The sequence below is a fragment of the Nipponia nippon genome, unplaced genomic scaffold, assembly GCF_047370975.1.
Source record: "Nipponia nippon isolate SJK-2023a ecotype South Korea unplaced genomic scaffold, ASM4737097v1 scaffold_1, whole genome shotgun sequence".
In the NCBI taxonomy this organism is placed as follows: Eukaryota; Metazoa; Chordata; class Aves; order Pelecaniformes; family Threskiornithidae; genus Nipponia; species Nipponia nippon.
Genome location: NW_028262290.1, coordinates 96491346 through 96516758, shown reverse-complemented (window position 1 = coordinate 96516758; position 25413 = coordinate 96491346). Strand labels below are relative to the sequence as shown.

The following is a 25413-nucleotide window of genomic DNA, read 5'->3' as shown; positions in this document are numbered from 1 at the left end:
CTTATTATACATCTATATTTATATCTACATATATGCATGTAGACATATATTTTATACTATATAAAACATATTAATGTGGAGTTTTATTCTGGTAACATCCACCTCACCAGGCTAATTAGTTTTGGTATTGAAAAGATGAAACTCGTGTGTGTCAGAAAGAGCAGAACCAATTTAAAAACCTTTCTGTGAAGCAATGTAAGATGCAATGGCTTCACACCGTTCCTCAAAACTAACATTTTTGAGAAAGCAATAAAAATCTGTTCTTCAGGAGAAAATAAATCTCTAAAAAATAAACAAATCTAATTTTTTCAAGAAGGAAAACAAGTGCTCAAACTAGTACTGAATGAGCCACTTTGGCATACTAGAAATGGCATTCAGACATCATTCTTCCCAGAGAGAGCTCTCCAGTTTGGGAGCGGGGATGACTTACCTTGGAGCAGGTCTACCGCTTTCGGCTCCTGCTGTCCCCCTGGTTCCCGATGCGGACACTGCTCAGGATGTCACAGATGCTCCTGCAGGGGTACAGGGCAGGCAGCCAGGAAGCACTGCGGCAGCGAGGCATCCCTGCTGCGCTCAAAGGTGGACCCCAAAGGTACCCAGCTGTTCCGCAGAGGCGGTTAGCCCACGTAGGGTACAAAATTAAAGCAGCTACGCTTGCTCTGGCAGTTACTCTGAAAGCTTGTACTTTTGTGCAATATTGCATTGTACCTTATACAAGTCCCTCCAGAGTTTATAATTGGAAGATTCAGGTATTTTGAATCTTTTCCTCCAGACTGATTGCCCTTCTTATGCCTCCGCCGCTTACAATAAAAGCTCATCTTGAAAGCAACTTTAACTTACAAATTCAAAAAACCCAACCAAACCAAAAGACCCCAAACACGCCCAACAAAAAAACCCTACCACTACCTCAAGACATAGCAACCTGTTTTTATACTCTCTAAAGACCCTTAAGCTCTTCATGATAAGTTAGCTATTGTGGTGCCATCTCTAACAGCAGTGCTTTCTGTCTGCACGGAAGACATACAGATTTGCTGGTGAATGTTCTCAGGCTGATTTAATAAGATGTAAAGCAAATAAAACTGTACCTTTTATTTAAAATAAGCAATACAAAGCTTACATTTTACTTTGTCAAAATGGCATCTCCAAGAGGTAATGATAATACACTCATGGTGAATTAGACTTCCTTAAAGACAGGGCACACATGACAAAAGCAAGAATAAATAGCATCTACATACCTCAGCAGGTCAACAAAAAATAAACTGGATAAAAACTTCTACATCATGTTTACTCAGCATATTTTTCCCCAAACAGCATTCCATTGTGACCTGGCTTAATCTGATGAACTAAACCAATCTGGTTTTCATTTTTGCACCCAATTTTTCTAAACTATGCATGTCCAGTTGCATAAACAAATCCTTATTATAACCACAAAAGCAGATGCCTCAGTTTCTGTTGTAACTAGCCATTTTCATATGTTTCATTTGCTCAGGCATTTTTTTTTTTCCACATGCAAGAATTTAATTATCAGAAATAGAGGCCATATGTATTAAAAATAATGTGTGAAAAATATGGAGAAATGAAAGTCTCGCCCACAACACACTTTAGTCTTGTGTCAACATAGGTCCCATTGAGGCACTGGAGTGGCTTGGTTTTTTTTCTATCCATAAAGCAGAAATAAGACTCTTGCAAGAACACACCGCTACAGTCTAGAAGAAAGTGCATCACTTAAGTATTAATTTTAGCTTTATTTTGTGTACATTTGTACATTTCAATCAGCTCACAAAATGTAAAACTTTTATTATCAGAGTATTTCATACAGAGGTTGACGCATAGATATATGATTACTTATAAGCACATGCAACAAGCTATGGAAAGTTTATGAAAATATTTTAACAGAAACTTTTAATCAAATAAACAAGCATGAGAAATTGTGTTTGATTTGTAAATTCTGTATATAGCTACTATGAAACATTTCCTATCAAAAAAAAAAAAGATAAAAACTACTTAAAGGCTCTTCAAATCTTACAATTGGACATGTGTTCCACTGTGCCTCCATTCTAAAGCATGGAAGTGGAAATTGTGCAGAAAAAAGTTTTACTTTAAATAATTGTCCAACTGTTATTGCTGCTTTTCAAAGAACCTGAAAGCATACAAAGAAAACTTAGAACTAAACAAACAGCCAAATGGACATATTTAGATCATTACTGCAATTAAAATGCAGAAGTTAACTACAAAACTTTCTCAAAATGTTGTGAGTTTTTTTCCATATGTACATAGAGAACTGTACACAAATAGGGAAATAAAAAATTGCTTAAAAAATGAAAGAATAGTATACAGTATTTACAGCTTAAATGTCACCCATTAAAGTACTAATTTTTTTTAATTGGAGCTAAACCATTACATGAACATGCAGTACATCCACAACTCAAAATGAATACCTTTTTTGCAGTGTAATATAGTCCTGTACAAAGCATAAATCAACAATATGTTAAATCACTCTTCTCCATCACTGTTCTTGCTATCTTTGAGCTTCATAACAATGCCTAGGGGTAGGTCACAATCCTCTAGCTTAGGTAACTTCATCAAATGAAAATATGAACATTTATTTCTAATACAAATTTGCAGAATGCGTTCTGTCCAGAAGACACTTTATGGAGAGATATTATGCAGCATTGTGTACGATCTATGGTTTAAGTCATGCTTGATGAAAAACAGCATTGGAGGAGTACAATTTTGTCAGTGGACTAATGGATACTTTTTGCCTTCTCTTTTAAAGATTTTCAAATTCCCTTTTTCTCCTGTCCTGCTTATTTGCTCAGCCAAATCCAAATGGTTATAATACTGATTGTATTTGTAAAGCTTATAGTACAACTGTTACAATTAACAATATAGATGTCAAATACTGTAGCCTTTTTCTAACTGTAAAATAGGTCTCTCTCTCTCTAGTGGTTTCTGTAAGCATTTCTGAAGAATTATGTGCTCTTCTATACATTGCCACAGTCAAAAGTTTCATTACATAAATACCTGATTATCCTCTAAACCCCAAAAATATTAATGGCCTTCAACACTTCTTTACCTGTATAGAAGTTAAACACACTTCAAACAAGTAAAAACCTCCAGCCAAGTAATTTTAAAAGGTTTTTGATTTTTAGCTCTGATTGTCTCAATATACCTTATATTGATGGATAATCTGGAAACAGATTTCACAATGGTGAGAATAAATACCTGAATTAAACTTAAAAAGTTAGATCTCATATCAAGAGGGATGCCATTTACATCAATCAAGTTATTTTATTGAAAATAGCCCTTCAGTATTTACTTTGCCTTTGGGTTTTTTTTCAATTCACATAAGAAGCACAAAAGGACATACTATTAACAACTGACAAATCTTACTAGTATTCACGCAGTAACTTCTTAAAGCATTCCGTAACTACAAAATGAGCAATTAGAAGTGGAAAAGGTGCGACCAAAAATTTTACTTCTAACCCAATACAAATTTTGAGCCGTGTCAAATTCACCTGTACACAAGGAACACTTATTCCTTCTGAAGCAACAGCTGAGGATTTAAACAGTCTTTTCACCTTGAGCTTCTCCCAATCTAGAGGTTAAAAAAAAAAAATAATTCAAAAGGTATTCTGTCAATATGCTGATGCACTTGTATGTTAAATTCTGGTAACACTCAAATAAAATCATGTTCTAGCATTTATGTATATGTAGCACTCGGTTATTATTCTCCAAATGAGAATTTCATATGATCTCAAATTGCTTGGAATTAGATTACGTTGCAGTTGTCATCCTAACAACCAATCTCCATATTTTTCCCCTTAACAGAAACACACATACGATGAAAAAGCGTATTTCCAGAAACTGAATGTAACTGAAAAAAAAAATTCTCATGTTCACAATGATTTTTCTAAGCCTTATTAGAGTCACCTACTTTTTTTTTTTTTTTGGCCCTAACCGATTCGTCCACTTTGTTACACCTAGGAGTACTATCACGTCTGAAGAAGAAAATTAATCACTTATGTGGAATTATACATGTGTGATGTTGAATCCCTACATACAAAACCATGCAGCTTAATATGCTCTGATACAATATTCAGATTTAATGCAGGAAAGGCATTATTAGAATACACTTAGTGCACTAAATGCATAAATTAAAACAGAAAATAACAATTAAATCAGTTCTTGCAGTTATTAGAGCTTAGATTCTATTATAGCTTCCACTCAAATAGCATTATATATGCCCCCCCAACAGAATTCAAATAGAAATTGTAACCAAAATAAATATCAATGTGCAATATGTTGAAGAGGGAATAATATTTACTTTAGAGTAATAAAAACAGTGTACTTCAAAAATAGAAAGCTACATTACACAAAATCAGGACTACTCTTTGGTCCATGTTGAACATTCAAAACTGGTTAAATTACTGGTTTCTTTTAAAAAACTGTTAACAGAAAACTTCAAATTATATCACTAGTCATGGTACACAGATTAGTTTCATAAACTCAGAATAACCCACAAAATTAAAGACAAAAATTATTTTGAAGACTTTTTTCCTGCAATACGGCTTTTTTTTTTTTTTTGAGTCAAAACAAAATTTTTTGATCATACTGATAAATTGGAAGTGTGTGGAATGTTTGAATTTTTAAGAGCAGCAGCTTCTAGCAAAGCAGCAGAAGCTTCTTCACATTAAATAGTATATTCAGTATTCCCCCCTCCTCCAAAGATTAAATCGTGTTGATGTATTATTTGTTCTTTACTAGAAATTAGTCATTAAGAATGCACAGAACGTGCCTAGTGATACAATGCAGAGACAGGCAGAGCTATTTGAAGATAGCACTAAAAGATCCTGTGTGGACATCTGCACAACACTGTATTGTCCAAAGGGAACCAGAGTACCATCAGTGCCCTTCACACACAAGATATATTTGTAGCCTAATAGCAAGAGGGGGAAAAAAAAAAGTATCTGAAGTAGTTTTCTTTTTCTTGGACAAGTCATTTCAATCGTTAGTGTGTTCAAGTATAGAACACACCCAAACCCATCACTCATACGTATCTATACACACGCACAGATGTATATATACACATACACTGCACTTTGACTGGAGCACCTTATGTTTAACAACGCTGTTCCTAAGGACGTGGAATGAAACTTCAAAGTTTCACAGACATAAGGCCACTTATTCAGACTTCCCTTCACTGCTGGAATTATTATGCAGTAAGTTCATGCTATGATCAAAGAATACTTCCATAGACAAACTATTTGTCCTCATATATCCCTCACAAGAAATAGTTAAAAACAATTGTCTATCAAATACATAACCTTGTTAAGCCACTTAGGCTTTACATTATCTGCCTATTCATTGTTGCCAGGCAATAATGCCATATAAAGCAAAGACAACCAAGCACCTAACAATGTTTTAAAAGTGATTACAATGATCTATGCAATAAAAATTATTTGGAGGAAGGTAACTTAACATCTGCAAAGATGCCTCCTTGTCAAAGGAGGAAAGTTACAATGGCAACAATTTCATTGGCACTGCAATTAAAATAAAGAATTAAGTTCTTCAATAGAAGTTTTGTATATGCATTTCATAAGTTAGCTATAGCTAACTATAGCTATACAGTCTGCTATAGCTTAACTTAGTGAAAGACAGCAAGCCACTGATCAGTGGTAGCATAATGGCCTTGTACAACAAATAAGAATTGAGATGCTCAAGGAAATTTGGAAACCGGGAAGAAGCAGCCATGAGACAATTACTGAATACAGTCCTTCATGAAATGGTTGGTTTTGATCCAGACAAGCATTTCCAGGTTGTCAAACAGAAATATTTTACTGTCTGTTGAGTAAGACATTATATCAAGTAACCTAATTAATTAGAAATAGCAAAAATAGAACAAGAATGAAGACGTGGTGCTTGAGGACATGGTTTAGTGGTGGACTTGGAAGTGATAGGTTAATGGTTGGACTCAATGATCTTAAGGGTCTTTTCCAACCTTAACGATTCTATGATTCTATATGGTAATTTTTTTTTAATTCTCTCCCCTAAAAATATATGTAACAAGGCACACTGAATAATAAAATAATTGAAGATATTTCTCCTCATTTGACTTAAATACCTGAAAACAGTTTTATCATAATTTAAGAAAATGGAGAGAAGTTTAAATCGCCTTTTACAGATGTAATAATTTAATCGTCTACTAAAGTGCAATGATTGTTATGCCAAAAAGTATCAGCAGAAAGTAAAAAACAGAAGATAAAAAACCCAAACCATGAAAAATATGTTTTTGAAGACATTAAAAATAATGAGAATATATGTATTCAGCGACATTTTAAAGCAATTCAAAGCCAAAATATAACACTGAAAAGGTTTAAACACCTATATTTTACCTTGTTCCCTGCAAAGCCCATAACTTTGTACATTGTCCAAACAAGACTTAAATACTTTTAAAGAAAAAAAATAATATTAGCATCCTTAGCACTTTAAAAAAAAGTTTGTGGAGTAAAATAAAGGCAGACAGATTAATTCATTATAATATTTTGAAGCACTAAGCAACACGGCTGGATTTGAAGTTATATTTTAACCATATTATTTTATCTATGCAGTAGGTGCCAGTGGTTTCAACAGTCCTGAAAGTCTGTTTGACATCTTAACCGCAAAACCTTTGAGAGCAATTTACTCTTCCCGTCAGCATTAAAAGCTGACTGCTGAAAAGCATTCAGTTGAGGAAAGATGTAAAAGATTCCTTATTCCTCACACAGAACTTGTGCCCTTTAAATTATGCATTTCATGAATAATTCATAATTAGACTTAAAATTTCTATTCACTCCAAAACATTCACATTTAAGACATTTCACATGCACAACACTACTGTCCCTTTTAATCTAGAAAAGCACAAACTCTACCGAAAGCTAAGTATTTGAAAGTTCCAGGTATCTTAATCTTTCCAAAGACACAATGTTCAGAAACAAGGTAGTAAATACATTAGCGCTGCCCCACTTCCAAACTTCTGGAGTATAGTAACTATTTCATTAAACTCAACGTTTTTGTTCAGTAGAAAACCAGTATATCATTTTTTTTTATCCCTTTCCATTTTCCTCGTAGGTGTATTCTCTTAAAGTCTGTTATATTCGTGTGTTATTTAAAGAATACATGTAGGGTTGAGAGTCCTATCAGTGCTTAAATAAATATAGGGAGCTTATTTGCAACAAGTAGCCTTTCTGAGGTTTTCAGAAGGGCTGGTAACCATGTGTATGTCTAAGACAAAATAATTTCAAGGAAAGCATCAATTTAAGACTTGTTTGTGCATACACAACAGATTGTACTTAGAAACCCTCATACAGTCTCCTTAAACTACTGATTTCTGACAAGCTAAAACCATGAAGAAATGACGTGCTGAGCTTCAGAAAACTGCCATGAGCCATTCCACGCCTAGTGCTAATTACATCAGGGTTGCTAAAGCTGTGGTTCTTAAACCCCATCAATAACTCATCTACACTTCAGACCTAACGGTTGTTTTTAATGCTGAATAAGAATATTTAGCATTCAAAAAGGTTCTGCTAATACAAAAGTCAGTTATCTTGCTATTTTACCTGAATTAAATAGAATGTATGTTCACAGCATTCTTCCATAATTACAATCTCAAAGCTTACCCAACCAACAGTTAAGAACTAAACTCCAAGTCTGGCACATGCAGCAATTTTCAGGAGCGTCCCTTTATTATAACACTGTGAAGAAAAACGATCCCATCACCATGCATTAACCTGACCGGCAGCTATTCACGGTGCTTTATCTCAACTTCGCACACATGGATTGCACCTTGCCTATGACTGAGGCACGTAAGGCGCAGCGCAGAAGTACAACAGTTCAGACACTAGAGGACAGTCTGTTCATTTGACTGAACCTCTGGATTTGTAGTGCAGGTTCCACATAGCTTCCTTTCTCTTGTGCTAGAATTCAAGTTTGTAAGCTGATGAATCTGCTTTCAGGAAGCCTCTCCAGATTAAAGATTTCTTTACACTAGTTGATTTTTTCCCCTTTTACATAAGTCTCAAAGCGTTGCAAGAATTCTTGAAAATGAGATAATTAATGTCAGTACTGTCTGTCCAACACCAAAGACAAGAGCTTCTAAGGGAGCCATATTCTTTCCTGCTACTCTGTAAATTCCAGCTACAGCAGCACCTAAGAATCACAAGAAAAACAATGATCAAATCACAGAAATAAAGCCAAAGCTGAAGTCTGAAATATATGACAAATTGTTTACTGTGTCTATGCATCAGCTATTTACAGAACATTACCAAACACTGTATTACTTCATGGCATTACAGAATTATTAGTCTTGCTTGTGTTTTTCTAGTTATTGTGAAAGTCCTTCAGGAATGATTTTCCCATCTGAACTAGATTAACTTTTCCAACATCGGTTTGATTTAAGAAAAATTGAATCTTGCCATTTCCCTGTAGACATCTTCAAATCTCTTTTACATTTTTGCCTTCTGCTAATTTGAAAAGATCGCAAAAAAATCGACTGAGCCCAAAGTATGGTTTAATAGTGCATACAGAAGACAACAGTAAAACTGCTACTGTCTACAAAATAACTACACATTTACACATCTACCAGCTTCATGTCATATTTCAGTTCAATAACCTGGTCACATTGTGTCAGTTTTGACTTAAACTACTAAATTGTTAACAATTGTTTAGCAAATCAAGCAAAACATGAAAAAGATCAAAGTATTGTATTGCTATCCAGGAATGTGTATGACAGGAAATTTCGAACCAATATGATTAGATTTTGAGCTAGAACGCATTACAAATTAAGAGGCCATTTTTCTTGTACAGTTGCGTGCAAATTTCCATTTAAAGTGTAACATCAAATGGCCAGGATAAACCAGAAACAAAATACTGCACTGTAAACAAAGCCAGGTGCTACTACCTCCCTTCTACTGTCTTTCACATACCGAATTTATCATCACATGCATTTGAAGAACAAAAGTCACAGAGCAAATGGATAGCTGTGATGTCTTGGAGCAAATACCTGAGAAAAAGATCAGTCAAAAAATAACATGCTAATGACGAATAACATTTGTTGCTCAAACAACTTCTGAGCCTTTTAAGGACACCAAAATGTTCATTCAAGAAAGAAATACAGGCTTGTATACAGCTGTGTCCATAGGTAAAATTTTACTCAACCCAACCTTCAAAAGTTCACCTGGAACAAAGCTTTTATTTAATACTTTCTGAACTACTATTTTCTCTAAAGTGCTTGCTTTCCTTGCCTAGAGAACAAACATTAAGTATAGCATCCTTTATTTCAGAACGAATGAATTCTTCCTGAAGACCAAAACCCAAAACTTAATTATAGACCTTCAGTATGCATGGTCTCAGATGCTATCTAATCATAATTAAAAGCTTTCAGAGATCACAGAGGCTTTTTCAAGGCTCAAGTAAAACTGAAAAGCCACCACCATTTTTTTAAATAATAGACAAGACTTAAAAAAAAACTTGGAATTTTCTTGGTTTTGCACGGTCACTAACAGGAATAGTCTGCTGAAGTGATCAAAAACTCATTAATGGCACGGAAATACATTAAGTCCCAACAGATTTTCTGAAAGTATCTGTATCTGAATATAATCTGATATCTTAAAAAAAGTAGCACCTCCTTTTTACTAAAAATTTAGGAAGAGTAAATTCACTAATAATTGTGGCCATAACAGTATTTATAAACACTATTAATCAGACTGTTACGTGAATAAGTTTTGGGGTTTTTTTTTGTTGGTGTTGGTTTTTTAAAAATACATATTCTGTAAAGTATATTTTGTCAGAAATATCTTACCAGAAGGCTAGCCTTATGGTATTTCACTCAGCTACCTTGCATAAGCTTTTCCATTTGTTCCTTGGCTATCTGGTGTCAAAAACTGAAAGAGATCCCTTAGACTGAGTCCAGTACTAACACTGAAATTATTTTGGTGACTCAACTCTCAAAGTGAATTCAAATCAGCGAAATTGGGATACCAAAATTTGATGCATTAGTTTATCAATAACATTTTTGGCTTCTTGAGAAAACACTGAGATATTCTGGAAAATATCAATAATAACATATAAATTTGTTAGTTTGACAATTATGTATTTTTACTCATCAAATAACAGTGTGCAATACAACCCGTAATGCATAACCCAGCACAATTGGTATAGAGCCAAAATATACTACAATAGGCTGCCAGTGAGGGAAATGAGAATACGTCACCAAAAAGGAGTGTGCTTGGAGAGAGGAGGAAGAACAGAGACTTCTGGATGAAACACAGCTAAAATCCTTGCCTCAAACTGCCTGACATTTATCTGTTCTCAGTTTTGCATCAGGTTTCAGTTTTTTTTTTTTTGGGCAGTATCCACTGCTATTTAGTAAATTTTTTTATTCTTTTTTTTTTAATAACCATTAAGTTCTGTGATTTTTCAAAGCCTAGAAGCTGAGGGGTTTCCTGCTTTTCTATGTGCTAGTAAAAACATCCCAGAAGGCCAGAAAGTTTGAAAGATCTGCCTGAGCAAAATTAAACCTGCATTATTTAATAATCTATATTGCATTAATTCACCTACACAAATGATGCAGAGGACTGGAAATACAAAATTGAAGTTAGTTTGCTATTTCAATTTCTTAAGCACTGGACCAGGCATATCCAAACAACTAAATACTTCAACTTGCATCCAGTTTGCAGCACAATAGCTCTCTAATATTTTATCACCATAATTTGTCTTCAGAAGCTCCGCACAGAATTTCTTTCAGTATGAAACAACTCAGTGCTGTCCAGAAACAAAAATACCTGAAAGTAAAAGTATTTGGCTAACCAAGTTGCAACGCTCTGCACAATACCTTTGGGAACAGCATAAGTCTACAGTCTAAGGAGAAATTCTCAGGTGAATTTACACATAAATAGTACTGCTTATTGTTAAATGTTTTGACCTGCAAAGCTGGATGCCAAAGATACAACTGTGTTGCTCCTCTTTTTATGCATAGATAAAATTTGCAAAGTATTTTAATTTGAGAAACACTGAATCTGAACCTTCCCCACCACAGAACACCGTAGGAGTCTCTGCTTGGATATTCCAGCATCACATTTCCTATCTTCTGTTTTTCAGAAATGCTCATGCACAGCTGACCTTGTAAGAGAGCCACTGCCATTTTAATCATAGGACAAAAATCAGCGTAACATGTAATGTAAGGCACTCAGGTGGTTCCACCTTGCCATAGCAAAAATAAAAGTAGAGTTATACTGAACTGTACTGTGTTAAATGATGGAAATACTAGGCTGAGAAATATATAGCAATTAAAACAACCTTTTGAGGAAAGTCTTAACAAAACTTCCCATGAAATTTGCATTTTTATTTAACCTTGAAAACCAACAGGCAAGAAGGACTTTCAGTAGCAATAAGAATTAATCTGTCGCAAATCATCCATGAATGTGTTCAAAGCTGAAGTGATACCACTATTCTTATAATCTGGGCAGTACACAGAAAAATGGGAATAAAAACTGTAGGCAAGCCTTGCTGCCTTAAGACTATATGACAGTTGCTAGATTTACAGTTCCTTACCCTCAAAGGTCTTTCAAGTTAGACCATCTTGTCAACAACACTGAAGATCTTTGGGCAGAAACTACTGCTCAAGTTAACATAGGCCCCATTCAATCCATTGATTTTAATGTCAGGAACTCCTTACCAGCATTGTTTCAGAAAACGAAGCACAAGCTTCTTTCTTGCAAAAATAACATCCACTATTTCTTTCCCTCCCCAAACACCATGCTCCTATTTGTTTGGGAAAGCTACTGTAGTCTACTTACAAGTTAGATAAAAGTAGCTGGATATGATAAAGCCAAAGACTGAATAAAGTGTCCTACTGATTTTATGGCATGTATTTCAGTATTGACACAGATAACTGAATTTCATAGGAAAGATTGAAAAACAGTATCTGATACCAATAGCTCTAGATGAAAACAGCTAAGCAGCATTTCCTCAAAATGGAATATATGTTCTTGGCAATATCACTTGTGTACCGTATTTGGTCAGATGTAACACTTCTGCACTTTACTACATAAAATACTCCTGCTTTCTACAAGGTTTTAACGATGAGCATAGGTTTTAACTACAGCTCTGTGAACCTTTCAGCATGCTGCTTTAACAGAAAAATGGTTAGCATCTTATCTGTGGATACAATGTCAAGTAATAAAACATGTCTAAAATGTATCTTGAGTAGTAGGCATTAGACTAACACCATATGAAACTCTGCAACAGATGCCCTTGTCAAAAAGCATTTTACGTAGAACAGCACACCTTAATTTTTTTTTTTTTTTTTTTTTGGGGGGGGGGGGGGGGGGAGGTCTAATGGCCTTCTTCCCTCTTTCCTCCCTGCCCCAAATAACCTACAAAGTAACATTATGGCCAAGCCAAGACTGGAAAGTTCTTTCAAACTCACGAGCCAAGTGTAACTTCTCCAAACAAACAAACAAATTTTCTTAGCTGTAAATCACTACCTACATTGCACCTTCATTTCTTCTGAGGTGATCTTGATCAGAAACTTTTGACAAAAATATCTGCAACAAGTATGGTAGGTAAGGACTGCTCTTCCTGATCCCCAAAAGATATTACCTGCTGAGCATATACCTTTTGAATAGCTTGGCACCCAATGTTTCTAAAATGAAAGAGTAGGATGATTTCTGCACTCCTGACAACTCATAGTAGTTTTATCTTTACATAATAGAAGAGCAACTCAGCTATCATTATCATTAGAATAGCTATATAACTAAGGCAAAATCCTTAATAAACAATTAACAAATCACTAAGAAAACATTTTTTTTTCTTTTTAGAAGTTAGATGTAAAATAAGAAAGAAAAATAGCAAAAAGACAGACTTACTGGTTATCATTGCTCCCGTTATAGAACCCAGAAATCCAATGCTGACCACAATGACAGAGATCAGCCTCCCCTGCCTATGCCTCTGCAGCATCACAAACATTAATACTCCCACAGCACCATGGACAAAGAGAGAGGAGAAGAGAGCCCAGAGGAAAACCCAGTACCACATCTCTGAAAGAAAGCAGTCAAATAAAGGGTTAATATTTCTGAGACAAGAACTTTATAAGTAAGAAACTTTAAAACATTGCACACAATCAACAGTAAGAGAAAAGCAATCCTGATTTCCACCTTAAAAGGAATCAATGTGACAACATCAGTATACGCTCAAGATGTTTTCCCCCTTTTAGCAGTCTATCATAAAGGAATAACTCTATTATGACCAAAAAATTATAAAGAGTACTCTTGCACAATTCTTAATTCAGATGTATTACTACAAGAAGTCCATCATTTTTTAATGGTTTCTTTAAACAACATTAATTGCAATTTCTTACTAGGTATTGTAACTACTCCTGCAGAATGAAATATTCTCTGAAACAAAGACTGAACAGGGAAAAGTCAAGAATCATTTTGGGGTTTTTTTGTTTGTTTGGTTGGGGTGTTTTGTTTTTGTTTTTTACAAGAAGAGACAGCATCAGGTAACATCAAATGGGAAAACTGAGATTAAAGACTTCAGTTTATCTACCCAGGAGCTGTAATAGAGTGTTCCATCGAATTAGCTTCAAAGGCACAAATAAACACGCTACAATTTTAACAAGAAATTTTAACACATCTAACTCCTTGCTTCTAATTGCTTAGCACAGAACTTCACAGAGACAGGTAGTCACTATTATTTAAATTACTAAGCAAGGACAAGAGATCATGAGAATCTGTGGAATACAAACATTTCTCTGAAGAATGACAGACATCATCATTACCTTCAAAGACAAGAGCAGGAACCATCAGTGAAGCTACATAAGAATTAAAGAACTTTTCTCACTTGGTGGTAATTTTCTAAAAAGATTTACTGTAACTGAAAAGGGTCAGGAAATGCAACAAAAGGGATTTTCTTTTTTTTTTTAATCAACTATGGTAGGTATATATCATCACAGAATTCAGCAAATTGGGGCATATTTTCTTGATTGACATAATCCCATGAAACTGTCATTAACTCATTTTTTTGCTGCAGTTCCCCCTCACAAAAATAATACAGCTTCCTTACAACAGCAGGATACTTATTGTTTATGAGGTGAGCCTGTATTATTGCAGCTTGACACACATCAGTCATTTGAGCAGAAATATGACCCAATTAGCTAACTTAAAAAATACTTAACAGCTCTAACAAAACATACTGTGAAAGGATGCTGAGAAAGAATGGTTGCTACACAACAACAGTCCTTTGAGTCCAATGTCAATATTGCACGTATATCCATGGCACAAATACAGAGTTTAAGCTTTTTCATTTAGCTGTACCTTGAGAGTAGACTCAACCCTTCCCCTTTCACACAGGCGTAAAAGGCAAAACTATGTGACAGGACTTACAGCTCCTCTAAATGATGGTGACTGATAGGCTCTTTTAAGAGAGCAGCAAGGAAGGTGGGTGGTAAATGTACATTTAATTAATACTTCAGCTGTAGTTAAGATGTAACTTTTCTTTCTGAGTGCTTGGATATACGCACACATATATTGAGGGTGGCTCCAAGCAGCTCTCCTCAGGTCTTCCATCCCTTCACCCCTAGCCCCAAGCTGGGTCTCAAAAATCTTTGCAAAAGGATAATGACCACAGTACTTTTCCACTAAACATCTCATCATTCTCAGAAGCTACTGTGACTGAACAGTGACAACAGTGCCAAGTAGTCGCTCTACAAATACCTGACAAACCACCTCACCAACATTAAGAAAGACTGAGTGATTGCTGTTCTAATCTGCCATGGTCATGGATAGTTTGGGAGGGGAACCTCTCCTGCAGTCCTAACAGGCCTTGTCTGTTACTAGCACAGCTTGGGTGTTCCCATCAGTTTTTTTTCTAGTGGAAGCAAATAAGCAAGGAGATTAGCCAAAGGATCTATCAATACAGCACACAGCAGCCCTGCTAGACCATAGGGAAATAAGCCTCAGGAGACGGGAAAAAAGTTTACTTTCCTGCAAACATAAATCACATACAACTTCAGGCAGGAAAACCCTGTCAGGAATTTCACTTTTCTAGCATACATTAGAAGAGCTACAGGGAAGACCCTTTCATTGAAAGATGTCACAAAACCAGATCCCTAACAGCTCAAAACAGTACTCTACCAAAATGATAACAACTAAGCTCCTGTCCCATGGGGCATCATTTCCCTGAACACCAAATAGACTGTTAGCAGGTACTTAATAAATTTTAGAGATATGGACTGAGCAGACTATAGCTCAGCAATAGCCTCAACAGGTGCTCAAGTCTAAATTGCTTTGGCAGCACTGGCATTGAAAAAATACAAGGTCTATGTTCCACTTTACCATATGAATAGCCACAAAGAAGAAAAGCTAGGGAAAAGAACTCTAATATGGGAATTAAGAATGTATCTAGGAGGCAAGAGCAAGCACGTCCTTGCTTGCAGGTGTTGGTCTCTGAAGACCTTCAATCATAGAAGATATTATGTGCATATCTTAGATCTTCCACTTTAGTTCTCCTCAGTAACATGGTTGAGCCCATCTCCTAGATTATTCAGAGAAGCATGAAACTAAACTGCTGGCAGGTGAATGTGATGCTGAAGGCACCATTTCAAAAGGTAACTTGTTCTTACACAGAAGAGGATGGTTTGCTTTGTTTACCAGTAAATACTGTAGCAGAGATGCTACTTATTTTCTGGACACAGCATCCTTTCCTGCAATTAAGTCTGTCACACAACTTTCATACCACTCAGATTATACTCATATGTAAAATACTTAGTAAAAGAGAGGCCTGGATCATCAGGACAGAGTGCTGACAATGTTCCTGACCCAAACTTTCATTTCTCTTGACTGAGATCGATGTAAGAGATGAAACATCAACTACTAAGAAAAAGCGAGGGCTCTTTACTAGATTAAAGATAATCTGATACTCCAGTGACAGACTCTGAGAATACATATTTCAAATCTGCAGTTGAAGAAAATGCTTGGTTCTTACGTCAGGTTACATGACAACTGCAAGCTTCTAAGATAGCCAAACACTCCTTAACAACGCCAATGGTGTATTGATCAGTATGATCCCATCCGTTCTTCCACAGTCTAAAAACAAACTTCTGGAAGGTGTGCTGTTGTGGATACTGAATTCAAGCCGGTATCAACTGATTTCATAAGACTGCATCAGAATGAGACAAACTCGTCCCCATTTAATATGAAGTCCAAGAACAGAAGACTCAGTTATTTCAGCTGAGAGGGGATATGCAATTATGGTAGCCTATTCAACCGCCAGTTATTCTGAAGTGAACAGCCAATACGTAGATATGCTATCGGGAGGTGAAGCAAAGCTCTTGATATTGTCTCTCTGAAAATGTATCTGAGGGACAGTCCCAAGACACTGAAAGCTGCACTTTCAGTCATTCTCTCCTAAAATGCCATTGCAGCTGAAAGGCTTGAAACTGGACCAAGAAAGTCTGTTGGAATCTGACTCTGTTAGACAACGTCATTCCCTGTAATTTCCATGGGGTTTACTAGGCACTGCATCACCTTTTAGGAAATCAGTGTTTGTGGTCATTGTTGACTCTCACCAGGTAGAAAAGGCAGTTGATTTCCAGTCTTAGGAAGACTTATTAGGATAATTGTATTTTTAGAAGAAAAGAAAAGATTATGGGAAGGCTAACTACTCCCCTGTAACTAAGAAACCAAAAATATTTACAAACCCTTACACAACAAAATAGCTGCATAGTGAGCAACTATCTTGGATCTTATTTACATTCCAAATAAGGCTCAAGGAAAATTAGCATCACCCCTCACTTTATATTTAGGGCAGGAGACATGAGAACAGAACCAAATGTCCTGTTGGATAAAGGAATATAAGCTTGAGTTCTTTGGTATACACTTTCTTCTCCCACTGGTTAAAAAGCAACATGCATATTGAATGCATTCAAAAGGAAATTAGAAATCATCCAGAAATATTCCTTGTTCCACACAAATGCAGCTGTAGCATTTAAAGAAACCTGTTATAAACCATCACTTCACAGCGGCCTAGGTTTCCAAGTCAATAGCATTGTAAAGTCAGTGACACAAGAAATACAGGTAGTGTTATACCTACCTGCAATAACCCAGCACTGTCTTCTTATAAATTATTCATAATAGCCTATAATTTTGCCAAACTGGCTGTAGATGCTAAAACTTGTAGGTGTTCACTTCAGAACAGTTGGAGGGGAGGGAGGGAACACCTTCATGTCCAGTTGAAGATAAGAAGGACAAAAAAATTGTTTATTTAGGAAGGAGACAAAAGAGGGAAGTGACAGGTGTGAACAGCAGGGTCAGGGACACAGGCCTGTGACATTCTGATTTGCAGAAGGCAGGCAGCAGGGTGAGGTACCCAGCAAGCAGCTGAAGGCTGGTTAACTGTCTCTACCCTGTAAGTAGGCAAATTACTTAAGATCATCTTCTATTTGGAGTTGGTTTTTATTTGGGTAACTCCATCAAGTACATATGCTCTTGATTATCCACTCTCCACCAAGTTACATACCTAAATTTGTTAAATGAAAGCAGCTGAAAAGCTTTATTTACCAAGTTACTAGACAAAGTTATGAGCAGAGACACTAAAGGATTTTTGTTTTGTCCTCCCCCTCCCCTCACACGCATTCTTGCTAAAGATTCCCACCTGCTGCAACAAGAACTAGATGTTAAAAGGGAAGGAAGAGAAAAAGGTCTCCCTGAACAGGAAACAAAGTACAGTTCTGCTACTTCATCTTGTGCTTGGAACTATTCTAGCATCTCCCCTCAGTACCAAGATACCTCTAATTTCCTAGAGGTTCATTATTTGGTTTTTGTTTTGGTTTTTTTTGTTGGTTTTTTTACCAGTTGATATTAGCAGGGAATAGGCAATAATTTATATTGTTGCATCCTGATACAAAATAAAGAAAAAGGAATAATCGCGCTACTCAACAAATATTCTGAGATGATAGCTTACCTAATTGTCATATGACAGTAGCATTTTAAAATCTGATATTGAAGAAAATGAGGATTTGATCATACAAAGCTTTTTAATTGTTGATTTAGATCATATCTTTCTCTTGCAAAGTTGGCTTTTCTAGGGAGGAACTTGATGAAACACAGCAACATATTTCCCATAAAACTTACACAACATACAAAATTGGAGACATTTATAATAATAATTTATGAACCTTTCATCACAGTTGTCTTTGTCCTGTTAAAGTAACTGTTAAAAAACCTGAAAGATCTGTAATTCAGGTAATCGTATCAATTGACTATCTCACATAAGCGTTTCCTGTTCTTCAGCTACAGACTACACATTTAATAGGGCTTCCGAAGACAAAGATTTCTTTAGATTTCTGAGTAGGCATTGTCCACTTTTTTAGATCCTCACCACCTCACTTCATTAAAACACCACCTCAGTCCTAGAAGCTGAAACAGGACAAATCTCTTTTGAGCACTTTCCATAGGAAAGGCAGGAAGAGTCATCCTTTCTTATCCTCCTTTATTCATCCTTTTTGTGCCTGATAGTTCAACACATTCACTTATTTACTTCTGCTCATTAATTAGGCCAGTGACGAAGCCAACTGAGTAAGCTGTTTAACATGGATGGACAGGGTAAGGAGGACAGCCAACCTTTTACACAAACTGGAAGAGGCTTCAAGCCCCAGAAACCTAGACGACAACTTAGTCATTCTTATCCTGACAGGTTGAGGGCAAAGAATTTCATACACAGGAATTTCTGAGTAGAATAGTTCGAGGTTCACTAACATTCAGTATCATCTAACTCCAGAATCATGATGAGAGATGACCCTCAGGAAAACAGCGTGCTAGAGTAACAATGAAGGAAGCAATGAATGAGTTTAGGCTAACACTGAGAGATGCCACTGGAAAACAGAGAAAGAGAATGTGGATCTCTGTACACAAACTGTTAAGACTTTGCTTGTTCAAAAATAACCAAGTAGTTGAAAGATTTGCAATACCTATAAGGAGGAGGAAGGGAGACTGAAGTGTCTTAAGAACATGCTGGTACAAAACCTATTTATGTCCTATATACTGATTCATACTTCATGAGGTATAAACTTACCTACATGATCATCGTTGCTACCTCGATAAAAAAGCATGCTGTCAAAAAAACTCAGTCTTTGTGTAGCTATACTAATCAGCTTGCTCTTTTGATGATGAGCTGCACATATGGAGTACTTTACTGGTATGGTAATAATGATTTAGTTTTATCTGACAGAGAGCTCCAAATACTAACCTAGCCTCAGTTTATTTAGTAATGTCCTCATAGGACTACCCTAAGAGCCATGAATAAAGCAAAACTTTAGAACCTGCCCCCAGCTTCCTTTGCTTGACCCTAAGAAAGTTGCAGTTTACTTTCAGTGTATCCAAATTATTTTCAGCAGCCAAAACACAACTTCTTTGTATCAAAACTCCACAGCTGCCAAAGGAATGCACCTACAGGGAATTAGGAAAGATCCAGTACTTACTAGCTTACAAGCACAGTGACATCCAATCTATTGCACAGAAGCCACAGCTTTTCCTGTAAGGACAACTGAGATTCATTTCCAGGTTTATTTAAAATTCTTAGCACTTAATCACTATCTTAAATCTTGTCTTCAGTTTATGTTCCTTTCCACAGGTTTTACTTGGGTGGGGATTTTTTTTCCTACCAGGAAAACTGCAAGGCTCAAATAACTCGTAATTCACGCCGCATCACTCCAGTTTTAGAGTATTTCTTTGTTAATTTAGGTATTTACACATACCATAGATACCTATCATACATACACTATTCTTATATACTATATACACACATTATACATATCATATTGGTGCAGGCATACACAACCTTAAAGATTAGACTTGAGATTAGAAAAAGAGTTTTTAAAGCATGCTAAGCTTAGAATAACATTCATATCACTTCCAACTTAGCAAAACTTGAAGTTGTACTCCATCAACAGCTTTATCTTGGGCAAATAAAAAAAATGCAAAGTCAATGCACAAAGTATATAAATGCTAACATTTTCAAATATTATCTCTTTATATATATATGAACATGCTGTCCTACTGCCACTTAGCTTCAGTAAACATGGAGTACCTCCTTAGTCCTTCATCTTCAGCATTTTTCTTTTCCACTAGTCCTTAGCTTGTATTGCGAGATGAATAATGATTGCCTATAACATTTCACAAATCAAGACTGATTACTCCAAAAGAATGTCTCTCTCTCGAGATTCTAATCTATGTACCCAGCTATCACTATTAGCTACAGAGTTAAGTCAAGCAATAAGTATCCGTGCTGTGAATACAAAGATACAAATTTAAGTCAACAAGGTAGCACGTGTTGAAATTTGAATGAAGAAACTGTATAATGTTATATTCCTGTAGATTTATAGACTCAGAACACTCAGATTAAGAAATACAGGTATATTATACCTGCAAATGTAACTCAGCTCTTTACATGTTACAGTATTTTCTTCACCACTGGGTCCTTTCTTTAATTGTGTTAACTAGTATTCTCAAAGTTATCAGGACTATGCAGTTGAATTGTTGTTTGGAGATGCATTTTCACTGCATTAAGTAGAAGAGAAGCACTTGCTGAAGAGCATATAAATCAAATTACAGACCAGTCCTCTCAAGTTACAGGCCAGGGGACAAAGATATAATCCAGACAATCAGGGACTTATGATTACAGGATGAAGCTTAGGAAAAAATATAACAGACAAGAAACATCTTCTATGCGACACCCATAATCTCTTATAAATCTTCACTTTCAACAAATTCAGGAGTTATTACTGTCCAGCAGTTTAAAATTATAGACTTTTATTTCAAACTGTATAAAAATAATTGTGGAGTCTTGAGCTCATCACTTAGGACACTGGGGGTGTGGGGAGAAGGAAGATGACTGACTTTAGAAGTCATACAGTACAACACAAGTTTGCGTTGGTTTTTTTGGTTTGTGGGGGGTTTTTTGTGGGTTTTTTTGTTGTTTGTTTTTTTTTTTGTTTTTTTTTTTTAAGTTCCTCTGCATGCAGTGGCACAGGGAAGACGACATCCTCCCCCTGCCTCCTCAGTGACTAATATAAAACCCATTCAGACCAGAAGCTTATACCTTTTGAACATGCAATAACTTGGACCAGAGGCTTAGATCTTTGGAACATGCAATAACTAGACATAAAAAACAAAACAAAAATTTACATTGCTTACAGGAAGAGTAGAAATATTACTAAGTTCTTTATTGTGGAGGTAGCCTTTAAACATAAATATTTATTTTAATGAACACTCAAACTGGGATTTTTTTCAGTTCAGATTCAGCTATTATTTGACTTGTTCTAGTAAAGCCTGATCTACCACTAACTCTAAAAGACAACCATTCCCTATAAAGGGGCTGTTCTTGGAATTTGCTGGAGGCGGCAAAAGCCTCCTCTCTCATGGTCACTAGACCCTTACCTCCACCATTTACAGCAACACTCCTCTTCCTCCCAAGTGAGGGCAGGAAGATATGAAGCAAAGTACATTATGCTGGTGGGCCAAGGTTCAGCTACAAAGTGTAGTGCTTGCAGCTTTGGCTGTCACAGGGTGTGATGTGTATGTGGCAGGAATGAAATTGTGGCCTCCTGGGTATTTTGGGCCATATATGAAAGATTTTTTTTTTTTTTTTTAAATTGAACCTGGATCAGATATATGGTATAAAAATAATGGTTCAGCTTCTCAAAAGGGTGAAAAAAAAAAAAAACCAACAAATTAAACCATTAGAGTTTGAAGCACTTCCTGGTTTAAGCTGGAGTTCATATCACATCCTTGTTAAAAGTTTTGGAAAACTAATATTTTTTTAAGAAGGACACGAGTTTGCTGATAAAACTTTGTGCAAACATAATCAATATTGTTTATCTAAAGAAGATAAGTTTTCACTTGTGCAACTTAAAAGCCAAGTCCAGACCACAACTTCAAGTCCAAAAAATAAACACAAAGCAGTCTTACTGTATATTTATGAATTTCTTTTCCCAGTACTCTGAAGAAGTTTCTCCTTACACTTAACAGAGATGCAAAAGGGAATTAAGTAGTCAAGCAAGATAAACTCATCCACACACCTATTTTCTTAGCATGGAAAAAGCAGAACTTCTGGTTTTGAACAAAGATTACTTCTACATTTGGTAAGTATTTTAGGAAGGGTTTATGTAAGTTTAATAACAGCTATTCATTAATGTCAGTTATTATATTAAAAAAATCTCCTAAAATATAATCAGTAACGGTGTACCTCATATAGAAGATTTTAAATCCAGTGGAAGTTATTAACCGTCTACTGTCCCTGAGAACATTCAGCACAACAGGTTATGGCTGTAAGGACAACCTGCATTTAAGCACCAATTCAGAAACCGTAGTGCAACTACAACTGACACTGACATTCTCCAACAATACTATGACAGATAATTATTTTTCATATTCTTTAAATTAAAAAGAAAAAGCATTCCACATTAAAAATACCTTGTGCAACCCCTCGTTATATTGCAAAAGCACTGAGAAACAAACTGTTTTGCTTACTTAACACTCAGCACTGAATTTCATAGAAACGCCTATATTGCATAATGCTGTAATAAGAAAAAAACTTTATAGAGAATGTCTGGCACAAAGAAAAGTTAAATCTGTTGTTAACTTCTTACTTTAAGAATATAAAAATACAATTTGTAATAAGTATGCAAAAATAACTGTTCAGAAAATGAGCTGTATTAGTGTGTCACCACGCTAATACTGGAAAATTTAGTCATCAGAAACACATCTTAAGGAGTTCACAGATCAAATTAAAAAAGATCTCTATAATATTTTTATTACATTAAAAAGTATCCTGGAAGTTAAAAGAACAAGAAAGATACTAAAGCCTAAGATGATCACTTTGTTTGCTACAGCTTCAACTTCAGCTACACCTGTTTTCATCATACTTCTTCCACCTTGGATAGATTAAAAAAAAAATATCTATCAATCATTAATATGTGTGTGTGGGGGGGGGGAAGATGGCATAAGACTCTTTCATAAACATTAGAATATTAGAATATTTTCATAAATATAAGAAACATATCTTCTTTACTCTACAATTCCCACTGATCTGTCACCACCTAATATACCCCTATACAGAGTAGAAAGGATTTACTCAGTAACATCTCTGCTACTGACACCAAATCCCTCCTTATTCAGAGCTGGAAACTTATGCTTTTCTTTACACCTGGACAGAATTGGAAATCAGAAGATAACACCTCTCCACTATATGCCTTGGGTCTTACACTAGTCCACACCCATTTTTCAGCGTGAGACTGAGCAGGAAAAAAGCCAGTTCTTGCCAAAGCTAGCTAAAGCTCCCCTCTCCTAACAGAGAAGGAAGACCTAACTCTGGTTCACAGAACTTTTTCAGAACAGCTCAGTCTTTAAGAATCCCTGATGCTTAAGATTATGTCTGTTTGTCAGCAAACACCTGCCACCCCATTGACTCCTATAGCTCTCATTGTCCAGAGGCATACTGAGAGTAGGTGGAGAAGAAAGTCCCTGCTTCTCGCATTCATTTCTCTATTTTTTTTTTGTTGTTGGTTTTTATACCTTTCTGTCAAATGCCCATGAGCATATATTCACAAAAAAAAAAAAAAACTCAAACCAAAAAACACAAACCACCACACACTCCCCCAAACATACTCCAGCCTTCCATACATATTTATACATTCACACACACTTTCTACAACCCTTTACTCACACACACGCACCCATCAACTCGCTCATATATGCAATACCCTATACCATTAGCCTTTTATTATACACATACATACAAAACCGAGTGAACACATTCACATCATCAGCTCCTTTACTCACGCAGCCGTACCAGATCCCAGGCGCACACACCGGCCCTCCCAACACCTAACACACAGACAGATCCCGCTCGTTTCCCTGGACACACCAACCCGGCACCCAAACCCTCCAAGCATGCACACGCATTACGTGCGTGCTCCCAGAACAGGCACCTATACAGACGCACTCGGGAGCACCGACACCAGCCCTCCCTGGGTGTCACAGGCAGGGAGGCCCCCTCCCCCTCCCCAGCCCCAGCCCCACACCCACGCCCTCCATTGTGTGCCACGGGGCTCGCCCTCCACTCCCGGCGCGGCGCCCCCCGGCTCCCACACCGACGGCGCTACCTGCCCACCTACACGCCGGGGCGCACACCCCAACCCGCACAACCCTCCCCACGCCAGCCCCCCTCGGCCCGCCGCTCGCCCCGCCGCCCCCACCGCGTAGTGGCGGAGCCAGCCCACCCTCCCCTCCCCGCATGCCCACGCCCCGCCGCCTTCCCGGCGGCCGCCCAGTTACCGGTGAGGTTGCGGAGGACGGTGCCGTGCGCCCACAGACTCAGCACCTGCTGCACCGACAGGTTGATCATGGAGTTGTCTCCCGCTTCCACCTTCATCGCGGCGGGTGGTCCGGCGGCCTCTCCGCCGCCGCGCCTCAGCCGGTGGGGACGGGCGGCAGCGACGGCCTGACGGCTGGGAGGCCGGACGCCTCTCGCCGCCGGACCGCGGGGCGGGAGGGCTGCGGCGGCGAGGACAGAGAGGGCGGGGAGGCGGCGAAGGGACCTCCGCGCCGCGGGGGAGACATCGAGGACGGAGGGGAGGGAGATGGCGGTCGGGGGGGAAGCCGGGCGATCGGTCCGGCCGCTGGCGCGTCCCCGCGGCTCAGGGGCAGGGCAGGGCGGCCCCGAGGCGCGAGCCGGTGGCGGGGGACGACGACAAGGCCCGCGCGGACCCCGCCGCCGCCTTCTTCTCCATCAGTAACGGTCGCCGCCGCCTCGCCAACGGCATCGCCGCCCCGCTCCCCGGCATCACCTGGAGCGGGGCGGGGCGGGGTGGGGCGGCCGCGAGACTCCCGCCCTCAGGCGGGCAGCTCCATGCTGCAGCGGGACGGGGGGGGGACGGGGGAAGGAGCCGCGCGCGTATGAAGGCGGCGCGTGCCGCCCGCGGCCCCCGGCGCGAGACGCCAGCTGCTGCTCGGGGGGGGCGGGGGGTGTGTGTGGGCCCGGCCCCGCGCAGACGCAGTGCGAGGAGCGTGAGGGCGTGGGCGCCGCGGCTCCCCGGGGCGCGTGGAAGGGGCAGGGCACCAGCGGCCCTTCGGCAGCGCGCGAGCTGCGCGCCGCTCCCTGATTGGCCCTCGCCATAGGGACGGGCTCACCCCACGTGCCCGTGGCACCGCCCCCAGGCGGCTCGCGCCGTTCCCGCCGTTGCGCCGCCGCTCAGCCGGCCGCTCACCTGGCGGGCGGCAGCCGCCCAAAGCCAGGGCGCCGTGGCCGGCGTTGGTACCGGGGACAGAAACGGCCGCGGCTTTCCCACGCAGCGTTAAAACACAACGCTCCCGAGAG

At 38.2% G+C, this 25413-nt stretch overlaps 1 protein-coding gene across 4 annotated transcripts in view; it reads right to left on the bottom strand.

The window, feature by feature from the left end:
• TMEM170B (transmembrane protein 170B) overlaps positions 1 to 24946 on the bottom strand; it is a 64762-nt gene extending 39816 nt beyond the window's left edge. For 2 of the 4 annotated variants that reach the window (XR_015706034.1, XR_015706035.1), the window contains exon 1: positions 24372 to 24485. Coding sequence is in view for 2 of the 4 variants with exons in the window: in XM_087763325.1 (XP_087619451.1) it covers positions 8057 to 8187; positions 12906 to 13076; positions 24372 to 24468 (399 nt within the window). In the remaining 2 variants the exon portion in view is untranslated. Of the gene's footprint in view, positions 1 to 1309; positions 8188 to 8963; positions 9041 to 12905; positions 13077 to 24371 lie in introns of those variants that run through there. The other 2 variants (XM_087763334.1, XM_087763325.1) reach the window with 2 other exon arrangements.
• Positions 24947 to 25413: the final 467 nt, after the last annotated feature.